The following is a 24,970-nucleotide window of genomic DNA, read 5'->3' as shown; positions in this document are numbered from 1 at the left end:
CAGTATTTAAATTCAGCAGAAAAAAAGGTTCCTGGACTGAATTTAAATTCAGCAGGGAAAAGGTTCCTGGAACGAATTGAAATACCTTACAGATAAAAAGGTTCTTTACGGTCCAGAACCCATTTACGCTTGCTGATTTTCTCTCCTGGACCGGAATTGAATTTACTTCAAATTACTGGACCTTTAACAACCCTGCCACTATGCCATCGGGGAGGCTCTCATATTGTCAGTCATTCTCATCTTCACTGTTAGCCAAAAGTTGCAAAAATGCGAAGTAAAATAAACCAAATGAATAAAGACAATCAATCAAATCAATTCAGCCTTTACTGAAACACACTGACATTACAATCACCGATTTTGGGGGAAAATTTCCACTGCCCTCTTGACATTCCCAGTCCGGATCTGGTTATGCTCCAATTGCTTGATGACCTGCATTTTGTTTATCATTAGGATGGCACTTCCACCATGAAGTCTGTCATTACCCGAACACAGAGCTACCAGGGTGTTCGATAGGATGTGCAGCTGAACATGACCCAACACCTCATGCTGTGGGTCCCACGATCACCAGACCTCACACCTTGCGACTTTTTGTGGGGATATGAAAAAGATTGCTGCCACATGATATTGATGACTTAAAAGGGTGAATTACTGCATCCACAGAACAAAGGTTTGGAGAGTGTGTGGCATGAACTGGAATATCGTGTTGGCATCTGTCATGTCACCCAGTGTGCACATATTGAACAATTGTACGTGTGAAAATAAATTGACTTCCTGGTTTCGTTGAGGCCAGTGAAGAACCCTGAAGAACATTATGAAACACCCTGTATAAAGACAAAATGTGTGTTCCAAACAATTGCCTTGAGTAATGACAGGTCGAAGATAGATAGATAGATTTGTTATTTCATGTACGGCAAGACAACCACCACTGTGGTCTGGTTGGTAGAGCATCTGACTGCCACGCGGGAGATTTGGGGTGGGTGATCTAAGGTTGGGATTTTCCCAGCCTTGTCCCACATAAAGGGGCTCTGGGGCTTACCCAGCCTCAAATCAATGAGTACTAGGGGGGGGGGGGCAAAGGTGGCCGGAGTGTAGTGCTGGTCACATCACCTCCAAAATGGCAGAGATTGAGAATGTGGGGGCCATACCCAACATCCCCTATATGTGCCTTCATGGCACGGTGCTATATGCACAGGGAACTTTATCTTTTACCAAGTCTGCAATCATTTGTACACAATTCTGAAAACTTCACTGAAACTTGATAGTTTCATTAAACTCTGAAATCTTTGACTACATAATACACTCTTTGCACCTTCTCCCAACCAGGTAAAGGCTCTGGAAAGAAATTTGCTTTATGGAAATAACCCACAGCACTTCTTGCTTTGGAAAAACAACGAAATGATCTGAAGGCTAATGATTGCTATTGAGCAAATTAGTTATTTCCAGTTGTACTCACTCTACACTACAAATTGTCTAAGGTATATTACCTAAAAAAAATACACACTAAAATGATTGAACACTTTGTATTTTGATATTGCATAACTTTTTATATATAATATGTAACATTGCATGAATTAGCATGACATTTCTGTAGTTGTCTTTAATATATAAACAATGGAATTTAGGTTTTTAAAAATTTGGTTTGTAACAATGTTATATATATATATCTCTCTCTCAGAACATAAACTATATATAAATTACTTTTGTGACTTAGGTACAAAATGTCTTTCTTATACACACACACACATACATACATACACACATATAATGAATTTTGTTTGTGTACATGCACAATTTTAAAAAAGACCTGCAATAAATTACTAATCTTGAAATGAAAAATAAAATGAAGTTGTTTTTGTAAGTGAGAGTCATAAACCAAATAATGGTACATACAAAACAAACAAGTTGTCAACTGACAATAACATTTGAGTATTCCTTTGAAATAAATATAACACTCACTTTGGTAGCACAATGCTTACTGCCTTGCACATACACATCTACAACAATCCTGACTGAACCGATAACACACAGTCCGTTCACATTTGTAAGGTTCCACAACAAAATACTTTGTGCTCATCACAGATCTTGCAGGCAACCAATACGTTGGTCAATTGCTTTTATTGTTTTTTGTTGCGCTGTATGAATTTGAATCCTGAACATTAAGCACAAGTTTCACCCATTTATTTTTCACCCATGCTTTAATTCTTGTAATCGATATTGGCCATTCATACTCGTTTGGGACAATTCCATCCACTTCAGATTCAAAAAAGCTGAAAAGCGGAAACCAAATTCTGGTTCGATTTGAGTCCCTTTGCATAAGTGCTTGGTTGTTCGCTAGGGTGTGATAATAAAGGAAAAGTCTGGAGGTAATGTAGAACGCAATGAAGACATCAATCGAGTAATGTTCGTGTGCAGCCAAGATGAAGAATATTCCGAACATGTTCATCAGCCATGTGAATGTATGGATGAAATACAACTGTCTTGGTGTATCTGGAAAAAAGAAATATATATATATCTATACTATGCATAATGGATTCAAAGGTATGTGCTTCAATACACTGCTAATCTTTGGCATGTTTATTTTTAATTTTTCCATTTATTCTTCAAGATGTCTTCATTATGGGAATGCCAATGTAAAATTTATCGTAAATAAGACTAAAACATATTAGACGAGATGAGCTTTTGACTAATCTTCCTGTTATGGCCACTGCTCTAGAAATTAATGGAAAACCTGACTGGAAAGCACTATTTTCTTCATAATAGAGTAGCTTTTATTTCATCCAGCCTTCTACGAACAAGGATACAGAATCAGGATAAAGAAACCTTGTGATATGCTTGATAAAAATTATAAAGACAGGTAATCTGAGTCTTGTATGATCAGCTACAGGAGTGGTCAACACTGCAATTGGCTACATGCTGCCTCATGGGCAGATTAAGGTTTGAATCCTCTTTATGCACTGATAAGTTAATCAGGACTGGGCTTACCACTATCTGCCTCCATCAAGTATCAAACAAGGAACCTCTAGGCAGATTAACCCTTCGTTGGTATAGGTACGAGCGTGGCGCTCACCCTAGGATATAATTGTAAGTTTCTCAGGCCCAGGTAATGATATCACATTCTGGTCTTGTGTAGCTCTCTTTTGTACTGTCTATGGCTAGATGATACGTTATAGGTTGTGGCATTGTTCTTAGTCTGTGCAGACATGCCTGAGCCACACGTACACCACCCGTGTAACAATTTTTTGCACACATATTTTATTTCTGTGTACGCTGAATTCGTGTTGTGTCGCTGTTTTCTGTTTTGATTCTTCGGTAATTATTAGATTTGATTTCATTCACTTATTACTGCCACTATTTCTGGCTAAATGAACACTGCTACCTGATATTCGTTACGAACAAACAACAGAAGTTCCGAGCATTGCTTGCTGAACCAAGTGATCAGAATAGAGAAAACCTGGGCAGAGCATTTGATTCTAAGGTCCCAGATGATAATGTTTTGCTGATGAGTCATTGAAAAGTGATAATGAAAGCAATGCTTGTTTCTTTCCTCAATACATTGGGCAGGATTGAAACTACGAAGTAGAACGTACATCTCTCTCGTCAACAAGTAATAAATTATTGAATTTATTAGTAATGTTATGCAAATTAGTTAACGTAAAAAGTAAATTACAAATAAAATTACAAAAAATGTTTTGTTTTTCTTGATAATTTGTCTCTCGTAATAGGTAATGAGTAATATTGCAATACAAGAATATCATTTTGTTGTTATATAATAAGATAAATTTTAACTTGTAAGTGATACATATTAGGCAATACATATTTATAATCTATTTTTGATATAATGAATGCAAAAAGATATTCGAAAAAATGACAAAAAAAATGAAATCCATATGTGAGCACCCCGCTCACCATATACCAACGAAGGGTTAAGAGAACAGGCAGGAAGGGTGACAGAGGTAGTTAAAGAATAAATGATGATCACCCACATTTAAAATTAGGCAATCAACCCACCTTCCCCCATAAAGTGTCAATTAACACGAATAACCAGCAACCCCCCCACCTGTGTTAAGTCTAAGGGAGCCTTCACAACAAAGTGACAAGCAACACAGGAGTTTTACACCAAAGTGGCTAGCGACATAATCCCTATCCAGTCTAGAGAAGCATCCACTATGCATGTGCTGCCAACAACAGACATCACAATGCATATAGCATAGAGAATACATAATTATAGTAAAATTCAGTAAGATATGTATTAATCCTAATATCAACCAAAAATTTCAACAATTCAGTGGTAAATGCCATTAGCCAGTTACTGTAGCCGATGTTCTACTTGAAAATAGTTGAAAACATGGCCCCTTTCCCTAGAGTATTTAACATGCAATTTCTACTGTAACTACCACTGCTATGCAGTATATCAAACTGAAGTATAGTTATCCAAAACAAATTTAAAATTTCTTATTTGTAAATTTTTCTTCGTTCAAAAACCTGTTTTTAGTTTACTAATACAAAAATGTTGATTTTTTTTTTCTTTTCCAGAAACACAGTAAATTTTCATGACTTTTCCAGGATTTCCAGACTGGTAGACACACTGATATTTTCCTTTGCAGAGCAAGAGAAGCAGATCATACATCCTATGCAGTTACAGTGGAACCTCGATTTTACGTTTTTCAGGGGACCAAGCTGAAAAAACTTAAAATGCGGGAAAATATAAAATCGAGGAAAATTTTATAGCATTTTGCTCTATTCGGACCGTGAATATTGAATGTATTACGCGGTAAAATGTAAAACCGAGGAACGTAAAATCGGGGTTCCACTGTATTATCAGAAATAAAGTAAAAAAGGATAGTACTGTTTTTAAGCCTGTTTGAAAGTTTAGTGTGTAAAGGCTAATCAGTGTCAGGTGACCTGTTATCCTTGTTTATACAAAAATTCCAATTTTTAAAATTCTCTCTTTATTACTTCGTCACTATGTACTGGACAGACCTTAAATTTTACAAATTACAAACTATACATAATCAGTATAATATCATAATAAAAAATCTCTAAAAAAAATGTCTGTTCATTATCTCTATTTTTCTAAATATTCAGTGAATGATATCACTTTCTACATTCACTTCTTCAGTTGACCCAGAATCATTCACAACCTTCTCCAGACAATAATAAATATCATCCTGGGAGAGTATCTGGCAGGAACGACCTGGAGCAACTTTGTCAGCCTTTGTGGCATATAGAAAAAAAGCACCGAACACATACCAATGAATTTTCAGAGAAAGAATATAGAAACAGCACTTGTGTTGCCGTCAAGCAGGCAAGTTATGAACTGAATTATCAAACGTTTGCATCAAAACATTCAACGAATGACATAGAAATGCATACAAGTTTCCTTAGGCATTCAAAAGCAAAGAATGTATATCTACGTTATTTGTGATTTGTGCACCATACAAGAAAATGTAGATATACATTCTCTGCGTGGAAGGTGTTAAAAACAATAAAAAAGTAATATTAGAATGAACCAAATGTATCATGCAAATACTTACATTCGGTTATGAAGAAATTCAGCATTGTGAGTGCCACAGTGTGTCCGCTGAACATGTAATCTCCACACGTGCGCACTCCTTGAATGGCCATGCCTGCTCCTCGCCAAATTAAGTAAGCCTGGTAAATTTTTGCCCATAGATCTCCATACGGCTAAGAAACACAAAATGTATCATTACTGATCATGATTTATTTATCACTTTATCTTAAGCTATAGACATTCAAAGTTGACCATAAAATCTAAATTATTACAAACTACATTGCTCAACACAAATAACAAAGATGATCGCATTGAGAGATACAGACCTCAAATGAAATTCAACATGTTACATTTTGGTGCATGTGCTTTGAGAGTATTTATGACAAAAGGGTGGGGTCGGGGTGGGAAATATAAATTCTACAGTATGTACAGTAATGCTGTAGAACTCTGAAAATCAATTCAACAATTTCCAAGTTATGAAACTAGATAAAAATATTTTTGTTGGAATTGGTTGTGCTTTTCAATCTCACAGATTCTGATGTTATATTTGTAATCAACATATTGTTAATATTGTCGGAAGCATTAATGTTTCACATTGAGCCATAAACCAGTGTATTTTGGACTTAAGTTTTATATGTAGGATCATCATGATTCATGCGCTGGATTTAGCAAGAATTTGGTAGTGCAGATGTCATTGAAAAATCAAAAAAATATTTTGAAAAATTCTTCATGACATTGTACCTAAAATTTTGTCATTTAACAATGTTATTCTGCCTCTCTTGGCAATGAGCATGAACTTTGATCAGATGAAAACTCACAGAGGAACGAACGCATGCCCAGACCAGGACTCAACACTGAGAACATTTGGTGGCAATATTATGCACAAATCGATCAACAGGTTCAGTCACTGAAATTAATAAAACCAAGCTAGGTTAAATACTGGTTTGTAAAGTTACCAAGCTAGCTTTTATACCGGTTTGTAAAGTTTTAAAAAGTACAAAATTCATATGAAAAGAAAAATTTCAAAATATCACAACTCTCAACATTCTGATTGTGAAATATCTCAATTTACTAATGAAATGTGAACATTCAGTAAACAAACATTTTTGAGGTCTGAATTTCTCTTTATGCAAAGATTCTAATATAAAAAAACTGATCACATTAAATTAAACTTCATGGAGGATACAGTTGAACTTGAAGTTAATATCAGCAATATGGCTTTCTTGATTTCTAACAACTTATGCTTTACACACTATGCCTTGTTTTAAAAAATGTCCGAATTCAATGATGGGGACAATACTAGCATCATATTCCACATACCAAGAACTGTGTAGACAACAAATGTTCCTAAACATTCATGCTTTCATGCAATACTTGCACATAATGAACTTACATTTAACTTCCCATCTACAAGACAAATTAAAAAAGTACATAAAAGGTTTATATGAAAATGAGTATGAAATAATACAAATATATCACAAGTAAATTATGGCTGATCGTTAGTACTGAAGGTTTTGGTTTTATTATTTAAAATTGTCTGTCAAAAATTGATGTTAAAAGGTGTAATGCAAATCCATTCATATGCAGCTCACAAAAATCATCATTATGTTAAAGTCCAGTAATTTTGGTGAAGTGTGGGTGCAATTTCAAGTTTGAAATATTTATTTACAACTAGAAAGGTGAGGGAAATGAAATCCAACTGTATATTTTGTTTACATGGTTCGGAATGTTGACATAACTGTTCTTCAATCTAGCACATTCTGGACATCCATTTCTGTTCAATAATTGCTTTCACTTTAAAAACATCAATGACAATGTGGTGCACTTTTATTTGGATATGATACTGTCTATTTTATTCTTTATAGTAATTCTAAATATTGAGTAGTTTTGTTAGGACACCGGATCAGTAGTAACAGGGTACATCACGGGTTTAATCTCGACATTAGGATAAGAAAAACAGTTTGCCTGAAGACGAGAGAAGAGGTTCTTCATCAACACATAATGTTGGAATCAGCAACGATGTTCAGTTAAGATTAATCCCCTACATAGTGCAGTAACATAAAAAAATATGACTATACCACTAATTATGTAACCAATTTTATTTTACAAATTCCTACAAAACAAAAATAGTAACTACCTACATGCCATCAGGTTTATTACTACATCCTTAAGAACTTAAATAATTTTATAATTCAGTACAGAAAGGGCTAAGCATGCTGGCCAAAGCCTTCCAATTTCCATTGGTGTGTTCTTTAAACTCAAAGATGTAAGAAGTTTAAAAAAAAATAATTTAAGATTCATTTAATTATTTCATAAAGATTAATGTTTAAGTAGCTTATGTTATCCTGCTGTGTTACTGCACTTATACAAAATTAAACCCTAAAGTAGATTTCAAATGCATCATCTTTCTTTCGGAATGTTTTTCCTGCTTTGCACATTGAATCTTCTCTCTTTTCTTTTGCGTGCAAGAAATGTTGATCGGGTATAAGAAATGAGCAGAAAACAAGGGTTACATAGACACGATTCATTATCAATGCATAAGAACATATGCCAAAAAAATTCAATCATATTCGAATGATGCATGTAGGATTCATATAAAACACACACATTTACATACATACAAATATAACGGCACAATTTAATTATTTTCAGACTAACGATCAGCCATGAATGTGTTAGTGAAAATACCTCTACTTTGTCTCCTGCACCCGAGGAAGCATGTGATCTATCTCCCAGTCTCTCCTCCCCAACAGAAAATACCTGTAAGCATCGAATACATACTCTCACTCCCACCATACCCTACCAAGTATTCCAATTCATGACTCGTAATCAGACATATACATCACATACAATCTGTAAAATGTAACACAAGCCAAACAGGGTGTTTCAGTGGTGTTAAAAATGTGATGTGATGCAGCCTCACTTAAAGGGAGAGAAAACGTCCAAGATACCATGTATGGTTCAATGATTCAATTACTGTAGTTTTCTAAAATAGCTGAAATGAACTGATATGTATTTGGGATGGGACTGAAATTGATATTATCGGTCCGATAACTCTACTGATTTATCTATAAATGGCCTGTACTTTAGTGCAAAATTATCTGTCATTTTGTTACAGGAGCTTTCTAGAAAGTAACTTCTGTTCTTCATGTGGGATGTGAAATAGAGGCAATGGCACCATATTTTGCAAAAGTAGTGAGAGTCCGTACGCCTCCAGCTGTGTCATGAATGTTACATTGCCTCAGTCAACAGCCGTCATTCAAAATGGGATTTGCATTGAGAATACTGCCAGCTGTGAGGTGTTCGGTGATAAGATCTCTTCGAGAAAAAAATTAAAACTGTTGAAATCCATCATCAGGTTTGGGAAGTGTAGAGAGAGAGAATAAATGCAGTGAGTCAAAAATGGGCAGATGGGTGTCTACAATGGTCAGCTTTGACTATGGTAAATAAATGATCAACTGGTTCAGGAGACTGGGGAGAGGGATTGACAGAATGACAGATTCACAATTTTCGAGCTATCTGGCGAGGTCTTGGAAGCTTCGTATTCTTTCAGCAACAATGCGAAGTTGCAGTTATTGAGAAATGGCCTCAATAACAAGTGGCAGAGTTGTACGAGGACGGAATTCAAAAACTTGGACCATGCTAAGAAAAGTGCTGGGGACCATGTTGGAAAATAGTGCACAGTTGTACTTTTAAGTTCCATGTTTTAAAAAATCCTTTCACTGTGCTTTCTAAAGGCTGGAATTTTGACGGATACCAGTGAAGCTGTTTTCCAATTTTCCCCCTCCTGTCAAAAAACTGGTATGACATTCTAAAATCAGAAAAATTACATATCCTTACAATTCCTTCTACAGTATTCACGTGAATTTTTGTGTGGTTTCTTTTTGGGCTGTCTAGATATGAGCAATAGTTTAATAGGCTTATGTAGCCACAAAACTATTGCAATTATCTAGACAACAGTAAAAACAAACCACATGAAAATCTATGTGAATGCTCTAGAAGAAATTCTAACGATATGTAATTTTTCAAATTTTGGTATATCATAGCAGTTTCTCGAAAGAGAAAAATATAAACATGTATTTCATATATATCCTGGTTTCCTAAAAGTTCATGTCTAAACAAGCAACTTATTTTTCAAAGGCAAAATACATTGCAGTCACCTGGTTTGTATATTATTTAAGGAAATTAAGGAAGCATTCACGTTATTCATGGAACATTTGTAATTTACTTTGGATTCATGAAATATGTTAATTTTATTTCAAATCTTTATTGGTATTGGTAAATATTTCATATTGGTCCATCTATCTGTACATTATAGCAAATCCATATACATACAATTAATTTTCTCATGGCTTTCTATATTGAACCATGTTAATATGTATTTTATATTCAAACTACTTCAAAATTTCCCCACAAGAATTAAACCTGGAACTGCTTTCAGCAAAAGCAAGAATCAAATAAATTTTGGTGCACTGAAACATTCCATGAATGGTATTTGTGATACATCATGCAAATCTATACATATATAGAATTTTTATGAAAAAATATATATCATCATACTTATTAATGTGTTTTTGCAGTCTGTAATATTGAATTTGATATATATTTCTAGAACACTACAGTACAGAGAAGTACAGTTTCATTAAGAAAAGTCATAAAACATTTTGAGTACTAAAACACATTTACATGGTACCAGTACAACTAATGTTATAATTTACATTTTAATCCTATCTAGAGCAAGCAGACTATTGTTGCATGCACAAAATAAATTGTATAATTCTAACTGCAAAAGTTTGGTTTCTCATTTACTTCTACAAGACTACTACAACATTAATAATAAATTGATAATTCACATAATGTAACTAAGGCTTGCTTGATCTAGTGCATTATCCTGTCCAAAAATATCATGCACAGATATATATTTCTAATGTTATTATGAAACTAATAGTAAATAAGCAAAAGTGCATCCCTTGTAATAATGCATACACAAATCTAGTGGAACAGAACTGGTGTACAAGTGTACATTTTTGCCCAATATCAAAAATATACAATAAATGTGGGATCACGTAGTCTATACATGAAGATGATTTGGAATTTGGAAATACATAATGCATAGTAGTAGTAGTAGTAATACATGTTGATATGCATGCAATACTCCCCTAGTGAAACACACACATATCAACAACATGATATTTTGCAATCTTCTATATATGTGTGTATTTGAATAAGAAGACAGATTGTACATTAAATAGCAGTATGTAATTAAAAAATTAAAATGCAAGTATTCAAGTTAGAATGAATAGGATAATTCAAAGTATTAAGTACTAAGGAGAGTAATTACAGGAATTGCAAACTAGAAACGTGGCTAGCAGAAAGATTCCTTTGAAAATCCAACAAATAGCAGTAAAGCCTTGTTGGCAATATGTGACCCCTGTTTGTGAAAGGTGGAAGAACGACTTGTGAATGTTCTACAGCCTTGTAGATGCCTACACCTTGATTTCACAGCAAAACACACAGAATGTATCAAATGAGAGAAATTGGCATTTGCCATTATGAACTGTTTGACGACTGCATGCTCATTCTCCAGTTGTATACGCCAAAAGGTTCAACAACCTTTCTAGGTGCCGTTCTGTATATAAGCTACAATAATATTGTTTTTTGAATGTTAATGAGTAAATTTTGCACCATTATCAAAGTCATGCATTCTTTTCTCTTTCCTTTCTTTGTTGTCAACGAGACTGATTTTAAAAAAATTAAATAAGGTACTCAAAGTACAGGCGGACATTCACTGTGCTCCATGTATAGTAATTACAGGCCATTCGGTTTAGTCTGAGCTCTCGCTTTCAGCTGCACAGAAGCCTGTCGCTCAGCGTGAGGATGCAAGTTTTCCAGAGATATCAGAGTTACCAACCGCTTTAACAATTACCCATTTCCATAATCTGACAAAGAGCTTTTTGATAGGGGTGTGCAGGACTTACTGGTGCTTGGATTTAGTTTAAAAAAAAATTGAACGTTAATGGACGCAAACAACCAAGCGCGACAGTTTGAGAAAGTTCTAGTTCAAGGAAAATAATGGCAGAGGATCTCTGTGTCGGTGAAACCCCATTGATTAAGCCCACTCCCTCCCCTCCTCTTCCTCTCACATGAGCAGATCATGTTACCGTGACGAAGGTGATTGTTGACCTGTGGGTGTTTCTATTCAACAGAAGCTGAGGTGAAAAGTGGAAAGAAGATTGGAAGAAGCAAAGTCATACACAGAGCACAGAGATTATCTCAACGTGCATAAGTTTATGAAGAAAGAAGCTGACAGTGGTCGTACGTTGAATGTTAAACAAGTGCAAAAGCATGTTTCCACGACTACTGGTGTGTCAGTAAGTCCTTTGAAATGCATCTTAAACAAAAATGATCGCAAGATTGTAACTGGGAAGGGATTAGTAACGCCTAACAAAATATGCAGAAGAAAGAAATTTAAAAGTGACGTGGATGAATCTGACAAGTGTGTTATTCGTAGAACAATTAACGAATTTCACGATCGTGAAGGACAGCATCCTACTTTAGTTTCGTAAGTAATTTTTTTAATGAGGCAACGGCATATCTTTTGCCAGTTTCAAGCCTGGTGGAATCTAACTTCCACGAATTGCAACACTCCTCCTGTGAGTCACATATAGTCTTCTGCACACAACAAACATTTTTCGCTTTGCGCATGCCAGAGCTCAGGTTAAACGAATGCGTTGTATTTGTAGAGGATTTAAACATTCCATGGGAAATGGTATGTTCATGAAATCAATTATTAAGTCTCAGACAGTTGGATAAAATTAAAAAGTACTTGGGCTTAGGTATACTACGAAGAGAACAATTCATATTGTATTGGTAAGGTATATTTCCAAGTTACCAGTAATGCATTTATTATTCAGACTGGCAAATTTCAACTCCCGCACACAAAAAAAAAAAAAAAATCTGCCCTTAAAGTAATATTTTCCTTTGAAAAGATGCAAAATGTCACAATATCTTACAGATAAAAGTGTGTGTCAGTCTGTGTTAGATTTGATTCATAAAGCAGTAGACAAATACAGTGATACAGTGGCTGCATAAAGAGAAGCACACATGAACATAACTGTATTTCATAAATATCATGCAGAGCTAGATAATTGAGACATTTTCTACATGCAGAGCAACTTTTCTAGCCAACTAGGAAGTTATGTTGCAATCTGAAGATGGAACCATATGTTTGTCATATAAATCACTGGCAGTTTTGAAGAAAATGTAGTTATTGTGTACATTCTGTATATCAAGATTTCTTATGGTCCCTCTCTAGCTATTGCCTGACATGCAGTAAGATATGGAAGTTTGTTCAAGATACCATCTAAAGTTCACAATTGGTTACTGCACCTAAGGGACAATAAGAACCATTTTCTTTTTGTAACTACAGGCTTCCTTTCAACTAGTGCTGGTTTTAAAAATGCAGGCTTGGAACGAGGCAGAAAAATGCCTGCTGAACATTTTGCAAAACCTTTTCCAAGTGGGCAAATAATGCTTTAAGCATTGTTCCACTGTGGCTCCCTTTATGATATGTACTGGTAGAATTACTGTGCCCTGATACATGTATATTGCTCATTTGGTAAAATTGTCGACCATTTTACCAATCTATTTCTATAGCTTAGTGCAAAATTCTGCCACTTAGTTATTATTTTTACAATTATAAAGGTATAATTCCTACATATTCGAACATTATGCAGATTATTTTTCAAAGTAAAACATATTGCATTCACCTGGTGAATTACCCATTCAGGATCTTTATGCAATACTTGAAATTTCATATCAAATTGGTAGAATAATAGGGATGGGCCGATATGAAATTTTGGCCGATACCGATATTCTACCGATCAGATATAAAATTAGAAATGGTCCTTGAAGAACCTGAAATGTTCATTGATCTCCTTAATAAATATGTGTTTTGAGGTAACTACAGTGCAAGAGAAGCTAAATATTTAGACATTTACTTTTTAGAAAGAAGAGCATGGAGATTATCCATAAAAATTACAACAAAATGGAAGAATTTTGCACTAAATTAGAAGATATTTATCGGATCGGTAAAATAATCGGTAATTTTACCGATAAACCGATATGCCTATATTGCCCGATACCGATAGAGTACCGATTAATTGGTCCTATCCCTATAGAATACTGGTTATAGGCATAGATAAATTATATATTGATTATTTATCAGTATCGGCACAAAAATATCAGCCTGTCTCACATATGCATATTTAAATGAAACACATTATATCACATGCATCACTTGAAAAGGTCTTACTTCTAACGTGATAAAAGCATGCTGAATAATTTTAAGACAAACAAAAAGTCAAGCTTCATGGCTGAGGGCAATAAGTAAATTGACAATAAATTGTACTTACTGCAGTAAGTACGCTGTAATGGTTAAGTATTGTCTCCCATTTTGGAGGGCTTACCAATGACACCCAGTGAGGTATGGTCAGTGTATAAAAAAGTGGAATGTAAAAGAAAAATATCTTGAAAACAGATTACAATGGAAGTTCCTTCTCTCATTTCCATGGACAGGAAGAGAATGGGATGAAAAAGAGAAAAAAATAGGGAATAGTTTCCCTGGAAGAGTGCTGGGTGAACAGTCAATATTTTCGTTCCTGTGGGGCCCAACCTTCGATAAAGTGTGATGGAAAATTTTTAAAGGTAAAGTGTACTGAAATATGAACCTGCCAGTATCAATCTCAAATGTGATCACTGAATTCATAAAATATTACATTTGTCAGAATGCTATCAAATGCATTAAATTCTCACAGCGCAACACAATTTTCGTTGTGTTCTGAACCTTAACAAACAATAAAAATCACATAAATTGCTAAATTTATATTATCTCACGATTTGTAAAGTAGTATTTTGCTATTTATCATTTGTTTTCTGGCACTTTTGGCTCATCATAACTATGAGGATGAAGGCTCATTAGATGAAATTGATGAAGGGACACGAAATGTGTCCAGCATGGCATTTAATCCACCTATCAGTAAATAAGGTCTCTACATGTAGTGACTACTATGATACAACATTTGACAAAAAATAATATACGATTTAAGTGGTTTTTATTTTATTTTTGCTGCAAGTTTCATGACTACTATCCATGTCAAAAATATTGAGCCCTCTTTTTTACGTGCTTGTAAAATTGTACTCCAAGGGAGACAAAAAAGTCAAATATACCTCATTGGAAAGCTTTTAGACAAAGCAAAACAAAGTGGTTTAAACTCTGTCTGTTCTCTATTCAGATAAAAGTGCCCACAAAAGTAGTTTTTCATGCATTTTTATAAACTTCGAATTCAACTGTGTGTAGCTTCTTGTAAACACATTGTAAAAATATGAAATTTCTTGCGATTAAAGCTTGTTTATGTGGAAATATCTCAGCCATATATAATGTTGCTATCATCTGTGGAACAGCCACAATTAATGCTTATAGCTGTGCCAAGTCAGGAACTGGTGTGGCACTGCCTTTATGGTACTCACCCACTGTCAACAGCCAATTAGGCCTACAGATTCTTATGGTTTCCAATCCTTCCTCCCCGAACCAGCCACCAGGGAAACATGATTTTTTTCAAAATAGCATGGCAGTGGAAGTTTAATGAAATGTTACAATCTCAGTAATGGTCAGAATGCATACCCAAATGATGACTGTGGAATAAAAATCAAATTTCCTTTCTCACCTTTTCACATAGTATGAATTGAAAACAACAGACAGAATTGTTTTTCTTGGCAACTGGTTCATGCATTTTTGTCTTCTTGTCTCATGCACATGGAGCAAGTGCACATTGTTGCCACATGCTCCCACCTGCCCTTTAAACTCTGTGTCCAGCCAGCAGCTTTGATATGAAAAGTGAGCCAAAGGTTTTGTTTACCACACAAATTGTTGCGATCCTGTAATTGACTAATGCCGTAATTTTCTTTTATCACTCCTGTGTTCCTGCTGTGAATTATCGCCCACATCTACAACAACCCTTATGCATACTTTTCCTTTGTTATGAAGTTGCTGTACATTGAAGGCTCAATATTTTTGGATACAGAGGAGACTGCGAAACCAGAAGTCATGGGTTTGAATGCTTGGAAGATCTTTCATCGACTTCATCAAAATGTGCTCATTGTTCCACTTACTCTGACTGTAAATGAGCAACATAAAATGAAAATGAGTAAATGATGTTCGTATAAAGATTACGCATTTTGAGTTCCTAAAATTTCCATTTTTGAAGTATCGAGTAAAGATCTGCATTTGATTTTTTTCCCATAGAGGTGCAAAAATAATCTGACTTCAAGTGTGCAAAATTTTGATATTATATCGACAGTTGATTATGAACTGTAAGGTGTTAAATTACCCCTTCTTACAAAATGGAAGAAAAACTACATTTTTAAATTAAATTTTCATTATATAAGAAAATGGAGTGGAGAATACTTTTCAAATAATGCTTATCACAAAATAGATACTTGAAGCTTTCCAGTGAGGTAAAATTGATTTTTCTCCTTTCATGGAGTACAATTTTACAAGCACGCAAACCGAGAGCTCAGTATTTTTGACGTGGATAGTAATCATGTAATGTTATGTGTGTGGTTATATGTTCTTGGAAACCAGGATGAAACTTCGAAGCAAATGTAGAATAAAAACCACTTAAAACAACACAAGAAGTTATTATGCAAAACTTTAAGAAGAACCTAGTTGTGGGTGATTTTAGTTACCTACATTCCCTTACATAACAAACACAAAAAAGAGCTAATCAATAACAGTTAATGTCATTGTCATATTCAGTACTTCAAAATGTATATAAAAATGGCTAATTTCTGTGAAAATTGCATTGTAATGTGGCAAAATTTCGAGAGGGGTATACACCCAGGTAAAGGTAAAGTGTTCCCCTGTGCATAGCACCATGCCATGAAGGCGTATAGGGGGTGTGGGGGTAACGCCCCACACTTTCTTGATCCGGTCGTGAGTGGGGGTGATGTGATCAGCATCACGCCCCTGACCGCCTTTACCCCCCAGGGTTTCTCCCAGGTACCCATGTTATTCGACGCTGGGTGGGCACCGGGGCCGCTTCCACTGTTAGAAAAGTTCCCGGATTTGAACCGGCCGGGGATCAAACCCGGGACCTTTAGCATGGTAGTCAGACGCGTTACCGACTGAGCCACCGTGGGGTATACACCCAGTGAACAAATTTCTAACTACACCAAAGTTTCAAAATTGCAAATGTACACTCTGTCCCATCTATCTCTGGAGTAGGCGAACAAAAACAAGACTGCGCAAGTAATGACGTAAGATGGCACCACTGTATGAACATGTGAGGGATTGCATGGAGGAGGGGGAGGGTAGCGACTGCAGTTACCAGCCTTCGCAGCAGCATGTAAGGCTTCACTCTGCCCACTGGATCCCTCTTTCTCTGCCACTATGCATGGTCTCGCTACAGAGATAGCTGGGACAGCGTATAGTATTATTTAATCTTCTGGTACGAGAGCCATTAACAATATCTGAACAGCAGGCTACAATTCATCAGAGGTTCTGGTAATTTAATAGTCCTAAGATTGAGTGCCCTTTTCAATGGGTCACATAACCATGCTGTTGATTCAACGGCAGCATAAAACTGGGATCTCCATTTCCTTCACATGTAAGTGGTTCCCCAATTGTTTTCAAGATAATGGGTCATTAAACATCTTTGTCGTCTCACGGATTGAACCCAGGACCACACAGAACAAAGCCAAGAGTTCTGATAATTACTCAATCCAAGAACCCAATGTGTTTTCATTAAGACCTTTTCAAGTTCAGTCACTAGGTGATAGGAGAGACACTATCAGTAATAACCACATGCAAAAATTGTGTGTTCTGTTAAACAAGCTGCACTTCTCCATCATGCAATATTCCAGAATTACTTTGCCAATACAGATAATATGACTTATTTTTGAATAATATAGCTAATTCTCTCACTTGTATTGAGGGAGAGGTTAATGCTCATCATTCTCATAATTAATATACTTAAAATATCTATATAAAAAATGAATGTTATTTGTAAATATCAGGTATATCCTTACCTCTTGACACTGAAAATTGGATTTCATGCAAGAAAAGAAAGAAACATCTATAGTACAACAACGTATTCACACCCTTTACCACCATATGTACATGCTTTAATTATTAATTGTCAAGGAAACGGCTAAATATTTGATTTGGGAAATTAGATCATTAATTATACCGGTTAGAAACATCTTTGCCTACAAATGATGCAAATCTCTCAAAATTATGTTGTGAAATTATTACAGAAAATCAAGCAACATGATCTACAACTCGTATACAAGGATGCATATAATTTCCCTAGGAGGTTTGTAAATAACACATTTTAAAAACTTAAATTTAGTTCTATGTTAAACATGTATGTCACTGACTGCTCTAATGAAGAAAAATATCATAACCTAAGGACAATCACAAATATTTATGCTCTATGTTACCATAGATGCAATGGGAAAGGGAGTTCTTGGGTCTGATGGCCCTCTAAAATTCCAAAAGAGAGGTGTTTATCGTCCTTTAAACAATGTTTGTGTTTGTATAAATGTTGCCTACTTGTTTTACAATAAATACTTTAGGTTCCACCATACTTATACATACAAGGTGCATTCAAGTTTTAAGGTCTCCTATTTTTTCTTCATTAATAGAAGCAGTTATAAACGTGAGAGTTGTTTGAGAAGAAGCATCCATTATTGAAGGTTGATGACGCCAGATGACAGCACAATACAGCCCATAGGAAGCTAGTGGCGCTATCTAACGACGGACATGTTTTTAATACTGGGAATGACATCATTTACATCAAAAGAACAGCATGTTATTATCCACTTTCTTCACCTGCGTGGAGTAACATCCATCGATGTTCATCTTAAATTGACTGAGACATGCTGTGGTGGTGTCATGGACATGAACAATGTGCGTTTGTGGGTTCGATAGTTCAAGGAAAGTTGAAAGTCAAATGATGTTTGGTTAGGTGCAAATATTGTGTCCAATGGTCCTATGACAGATCCTACCTGCGCTACCATACACAACTCAAACACATGATTTCTACATATAAATCCATTCCTACTTCAGAAACAGGTTTTACCCAATATAAAATAATTGGAATAAATCAGAATCCTTTGACCTATTTGGGAGGTATATTTAATCGAGTGTGGTGGTTGTATGTTGAGAAGACAAAGGACTGTACAAAAAAGGTTTAGATAGCATCAGATCAAAAATATGCTGACCAAGGCATATTTTAAAATAAACTAAACGTTATGTTCATTTGTATTTGGTACAGAGTCTGAAGAAGACCTTGCTAGAAGGTTTAGTTTTGCAGCATGCAATATTAACAGTTGGACAACAACTGTTGACATGAACAATTCTGTAATTTGAGTCCAAGTTGTATGAAGGGGGCCTGGAGCATAATATATATATATATATATATATATATATACTGATCTACAATCAAAATTCCTGAGGTATGAACAAATTTATCAAGTTATGATATCCTATGTAGTAATATTAAAACTATGATAATTAATAAACAATAAATTGAGATCCTGAACAGGTTCTAGGATAAGCATGGTGATGGTGTTAGAGATGACTCTAGTTTCCTATAATTCACGATATGGATATTCATATTAAATACTGACCAATGCTGACCGATTCATCCTGTCGACATGTGAATTTACATAAACCTCTGTCACAAGGGTTGTTTACTATTACAAGATGATAAAAATTTGATTTAACATGAGGCATTTTTCCAATTTCTCCACTCACTGTGTTACTGTATCAAAAAAAAGTAAATGACTGCATATCTACTAGTCTTTTCCTCTTGAGGTACATAAATTTTAAGTTAAATTTGAATTTTCTCTCTCTCACACACACGTTCATATATGTATATTTATAAAACTTTCTTAATTTTTCAATCAAGGTACATAAATATTGTACCATGTCATTACACTTGTCTGGCTTTCTAAGATAGGACGAATCCATACAAAAACATATTCTGATTTTATTTCCATTTGGATTGAGAACTTCATCATGCAGACACAGGAAAAGATGACAGAGTTTCATCATACATTTGGGAAAAACTTGAATTTGAGCTCTTATTAAAAATTTTGAACAATGGGCGATATCCAGCATGAAATCAGAATCTTTAATTATCACCTAGCATTAATTTTTCTAAACACGGCCATGAAGACTAACGACAGGGTATGTAATCTCAAATGAAGACTTTCAAAAGACACATTTACTTCTAAATGAAAATCATAAACTTAATTCTTCGAGACGAGAAACCTCAAATGAGCCATGTTATTGATAAATTGAGAAATGTTATTTGCCTATTATCTCCAAATCTTGTTCCATACCCGAGGGTTGCACTGCAGGTGCGTTCCAGGTACAGACAGGGATGTGATTAGCATCGTCACACACCGAAGAAGGAAAACAGTCCCACAAAGGGCGAAGAAGCGTCGAACAAGAATGAACCTACAACAGAAGAAATAAGTTAATTCAAGGATGAAATTAATTACTTAATAATAATAATAATAGTAATATCAATATATTTAACACTTACAAGAACTCACCCTATTGTTTAAATCTATTGCAAATTAAGGTTTATGTCAATCCTAGAGCATTTGATATAGATAGTTGTAATGTGACCAAACTTCTTTTTTTTCAACATGATTAAGTTGGAAGGAACATAAATTAATTACTATTCTCAGGCAATATGTCAATATGTAGCTTCAATGAGTCTTGATGTATTACTCCCTATTTTTTTTAAATTTCTTTGTTAATGAAAGAATGCATCTTTTTATTAAGGTGCAAATATTATTTTTGTTATGTTGGTAAAAATTTAAGACTTTCGTTTTTAAAAAATAAACAGTTACAGTGATTTTACACTGCCTGCTTTATGTAACCCAAAATCTGATCTCTTACACCGTGAAAACCTTAATAGATATTTACACCGGGATTCCTACATTATAAAGCCTCTCCATAGAGATGTTTTTCAACACTTCACATTATCAGTTTACTCCGTACAGTAAATTATATAAATTAATCATTGGCGGAGTAAGTGCTAATATATTTCCATAATGACACCTCAGGTGACAAAAATACGCAACTATCAAAGGTTCATAATTAGACATCTGATTATTGATGCAATGTTAACCTGTCAATAGCGACCATTAGGAGTCATGTGCAGCATTGGATGGGTTTGGGATTAGCGATTATAGGGGCTATCCCCTGAAAGGAAGTGACTTCATCAGAGGCCATAGTTTTAGCACGATATCTTCAGGTTCGTAGGCCCACAACATATAAACAGTGTCATGTAGGAAAGAAAAATGCAAGCAGGGCTAAATAATCTTTCACAGATATTCCTTCATTAATTTCCTTGAGATCTAGGGTGTAGACTCTGGAGTAACACTACGGGTTCATGAAAAAGTTGGTACAGGTACTGGGGGAAAAAATGTTTTCCTGATCCTGACTTCCACAAATGATTTCCCATTTCGAGAACCTTAACAATTGAGAAATCCCAAATGACAATGTTCAACAATGGTTGTTCTCGTGGTCACTGAAGCAGAAGTTGTTGCATGTAAGTACAAGGTTGGCTAGTTGTATCAAGAAGTGAGTGCTGGGATTGTGGGGTTTGGGTCGGATGTTAAGGAATGATTCCGTGGCACGAAGGCCATGGCCATGGGGAATATTGGTGTAGAGGGATGTGACATCAACTGTTGTGAGCATGGTGTTTGATTGTAGAGATGGTAAGTTGTGGATGATGTTAAGGAAGTGGTTGGTGTCACGTAGGTCGGGGGCAGGGCTTGGACGAGGGGTTGGACTTACATTCTCCTCCACAACCCCCCCCCCCCCACCAATTCCGCCTGCTTTTTGACATACATACCTCTGCTCGCAACCTCCGATGGCAACATTTCTGGGCCAAAAACCCCTCACTCGAACTACTACCAATGAAACCCACCCAAGCCTCCTTCAGTTTAGCCCCCCTTCTCCTCCCAAGATCCCCCTCCCTTGCCCACCAACCACCCCTTGGAAAGGCAAGGAGTGGACGATTGCTACCTGGAAGCAGTCATTGAAACGAATATTGTGGTGATTGGTGTGAATGGCAACAGCAAAGTCCAGGTTTTGGGTGGAGGAGTGGTGGTGGTTGATGCGGAGGTTCAGGGCTGTGGATGTTTCCCCCAGGTTGAAGCTCCCACAGATGTTGCAGGTGAGGACATAAATTAGGTTAGAGCTGTAGCAGGTTCCTTTGGGGAGGGTGAATTTGCCGGTGGCAGTACGGATCTGGAGGGTGCGGAAAGTGACAAATATGGGGCAGGTTTTGCACCTTGGGCGGTTGCATTTGAGGGCGGGTGCGAGTTGATTGTGAGTAGGTGGATTGTGGTGGACCAGGATGTTTTGGAGATTGGGAGGGCGTTTGAAAATAACTCTGGGCTTGTCGTGGAAGATATTTCTGGTGTCAGGATCACTGTGCAGGATGGGAAGGAGGGAATGTAGTGCGTGTCCGATTTTGTTGAGGTGGGGGTGACATCGGGTGACCAGTGTAGGGGGATTGGTGGCAGGTTTCTTGGTGGGAGTGTACGAAGCAGCACGGGATGTTTGATTGGTAACCAGGGTGGAAGGATGTTGGTCAAAGCTTGGTGCAGGCGGAGGTTATAGTTCTGTCGGGAGGTGGGGGAGGTGTTGACCTCTGAGGGCCAGGGAGAATGGGATGGCTTTCTTTGGAGCTGGAGAAGTGTAGGTATTGCATATGGTTGGTAGGTTTGATGTGGATAGAGGTTTCCAGATGTCCTTCCTTCATGTGCACATCCAGGAAGGTGATTTCGTTGGTGGAGTGGGTCCAGGTGAAATTGATGGAGCTGAAGTGGTTTAGTAGGTCTAGGAAAGTGGTCAGGGAAATTTCTCCATGTGTCCAGAGCATGAAGAAGTCATCGATGAAAGGAGCCAGAAGAGAGGTTTGAGAGATTGGGTCTCCAGGAACTCTTTTTCAAGTTTGCCCATGAAAAGGTTGGCATAGGATGGGGCCATTCTGGTACCCACGGCTGTGCCCCGGATTTGAAGATAGTGCTTTACCTCGAAGGTGAAGTTGTTGCACATGAGGACAAAATGAGCTAGATGGGTCAGGAAATTAGTGCTGGGTTTGTGGGGTTTTGGTCTGTTGTTGAGGAAGAATTCTATGGAGCGGAGGCCATGTAAGTGAGGTTTGTTGGTCCACCCCACAAGAAGATATTTCAAGAGTAAAATTCACTTCACTATGGGAACAATGTTAAAGACTCAACAGTAGTGATGACTAGACCTCTGATTTTAGGTTTTTAACCTATTTTTTATTTCCTTTACAGGTATGTCAGTGTTTCATTACAAAATGCAACAACTAATGAAGTTTTATAGTGCCTAAAAACCTATTTTGCTTGTTAGAACCTATTTTAGGTTTATGTGCCTAAATCAAGCCTCTTTTTTTAGGTTTTTATATGTTTTTAAAGATTTTACAGGATTTTTATGTCTCACAGGCATTTGCTTTGTTTGGTCACGAAAAAATTCAATGATGAACGTGTTTGAAACATCCTTTCTGTCGATTTCCCTTCTTCCAAGTCCATGGTGATTTTTCAAAGCTCTAAACAAAGCAAAAAGTCTGGTGCCACTGTTACCTGTACAATCCAAAGTGGTCTGATCTGTGTGGTCTTGCTCACTTTCGTGTCACTTTGGTACTTTGTGGCATTCACGCCTTGCAAACTAAGATTTCAGCATTGAAGTTTGCACCACTGACTATGCTTTTGTTGAAAGATTATTTTCAGCATATAAGATGATCCTAACACAAAATTGCAGAGTTTGACTGTGTATAACATGAAAAACGATTGTTGCCTAACTATACGTCGAAGTAGATTTTAATAGCAATTTCCAATGGTAAGTTCTGCCATCGCCGTAGGGTTAGGCAACACACAATGTTATGCAAGATAGTATGTATTTCAGAATATAGGTGTCCCATTTTCATTGCCGGTGACTGTACCTAATCAGTATTTTTCATGAATTTTGACTATTTTAAGTTCTTTTGAACCTACTTCAGGATTTTTCGAGCCTAACTTAAGATTTTTAGGACATATTTTAGGATTTTTAGAACCTATTTTAGGGTTTTTCGAGCCTACTTTAGGAACTTAAAAGCATACTTTTTAGAAACTAAAAATCCGAGGTCTAGTGATTACATAATGGATAGAAAGATGTAAATGATTTCTCAGAAGAAGTGTGTCAACAATGAACTTCACATCTTTGATGCGTCCTCTCAAACAGTTCCACACAGAAAAATGTGTTCTGGTTTCTAGTCTTCTTCCACATTGCAGTATTTCAATAGCTGGAGGTAAACTGCCTTCCTTAATCCATAGGCATTTTATGGAATATAGATATTAGCTTTACCCAACATGGAGGAATGAACCTGCAGTTGGTCAATGGGTCCATCAGACCTAACCAAGTTGACTGTCGGGCAGATCCACTGACCTTCTCTACAAATGTCACACAAGAGATGCAGGATATAATTTCATATATCAATCACACATGTATCATGCATAATAATCTTACCTGTGTTTATGAAAGGTGAGAACGCCAACCCATATCACAAGTAACACTGTGCCGGTGACTTCACACATGTCGAAAGCCCATGGAATGTGAGGAACATTGTCTAAGAAAATATCGGGAAGGGGAGGATACTTCTTCATATCGGGGACTCTGTCATGAACAATAACCATCACAAATGCCGTGATCCACGTAACAAGAAAAAGATACGCCAAACTAATGAATGCTTTCCAGAGTTCAGGTTTCAGTTGGGTCGCTTGTCCATTAACAGCAAAAGAGCATACTCCATCCAAGCTTTCAATATTTGCTACTTCAGCTAACCCCAGCTTCGTGGTCTGCGGGCTTGTTGCTTGAGAGTGGGTGAGACTTCTTGAAGGTGTACTTGGATACAAGGATAAAGGTTCATACCCAAACTCTGCCAACACATGCTGATTTTCTACTTGAATTCGCCTCAAATCTAGAGCTAACCTTTTAATATCACCCAGAACCTGAAAATAGAATTCAAGTTGAAAGCAGCATTTACATGAGCAGAATTCATAAATAAATACAAATTAAACATCATCAAGCGAGAAGAAATTTCATACATCAATTACATTGAAAAAGGTGTGAAATATTAAGGTAATAACAAAAGTTTGAATCAATGTTTGTGATATTATTTACTAAAAATCCATGGCTAACCCAGCTCTAGGATGATTAATCCTAGAAAGCTAACACGTCGCTTGGCAGACTACGCATGTAAAACCGTTTTCTTGTTTAACCCCCTTCCACAAAAATCTTCCGCTCCCTGCCCCGTCTACCTACATTTGGATCGGAGAGACTGACAGGGGTGTATTGGTGCCCTTTTA

At 36.3% G+C, this 24,970-nt stretch overlaps 1 protein-coding gene across 3 annotated transcripts in view; it reads right to left on the bottom strand.

Annotated features, from left to right (window-relative positions):
- Positions 1–1,512: 1,512 nt before the first annotated feature.
- LOC145978584 (sphingomyelin synthase-related protein 1-like) overlaps positions 1,513–24,970 on the bottom strand; it is a 40,167-nt gene continuing 16,709 nt past the window's right edge. For 2 of the 3 annotated variants that reach the window (XM_083111293.1, XM_083111301.1), the window contains exons 3-7: positions 24,132–24,613; positions 19,922–20,039; positions 8,201–8,272; positions 5,535–5,685; positions 1,513–2,487 (exon numbers count right to left, since the gene is read on the bottom strand). In XM_083111293.1, the coding sequence (XP_082967419.1) occupies positions 2,105–2,487; positions 5,535–5,685; positions 8,201–8,272; positions 19,922–20,039; positions 24,132–24,613 (1,206 nt within the window). In that variant the 3' untranslated portion in view covers positions 1,513–2,104. The remainder of the gene's footprint in view (positions 2,488–5,534; positions 5,686–8,200; positions 8,273–19,921; positions 20,040–24,131; positions 24,614–24,970) is intronic. The other variant, XM_083111310.1, reaches the window with a different exon arrangement.

The sequence above is a fragment of the Lepisma saccharinum genome, chromosome 1 (assembly GCF_977018435.1).
Source record: "Lepisma saccharinum chromosome 1, izLepSacc3.1, whole genome shotgun sequence".
In the NCBI taxonomy this organism is placed as follows: Eukaryota; Metazoa; Arthropoda; class Insecta; order Zygentoma; family Lepismatidae; genus Lepisma; species Lepisma saccharinum.
This window is presented reverse-complemented; position numbering and strand designations above follow the sequence as displayed.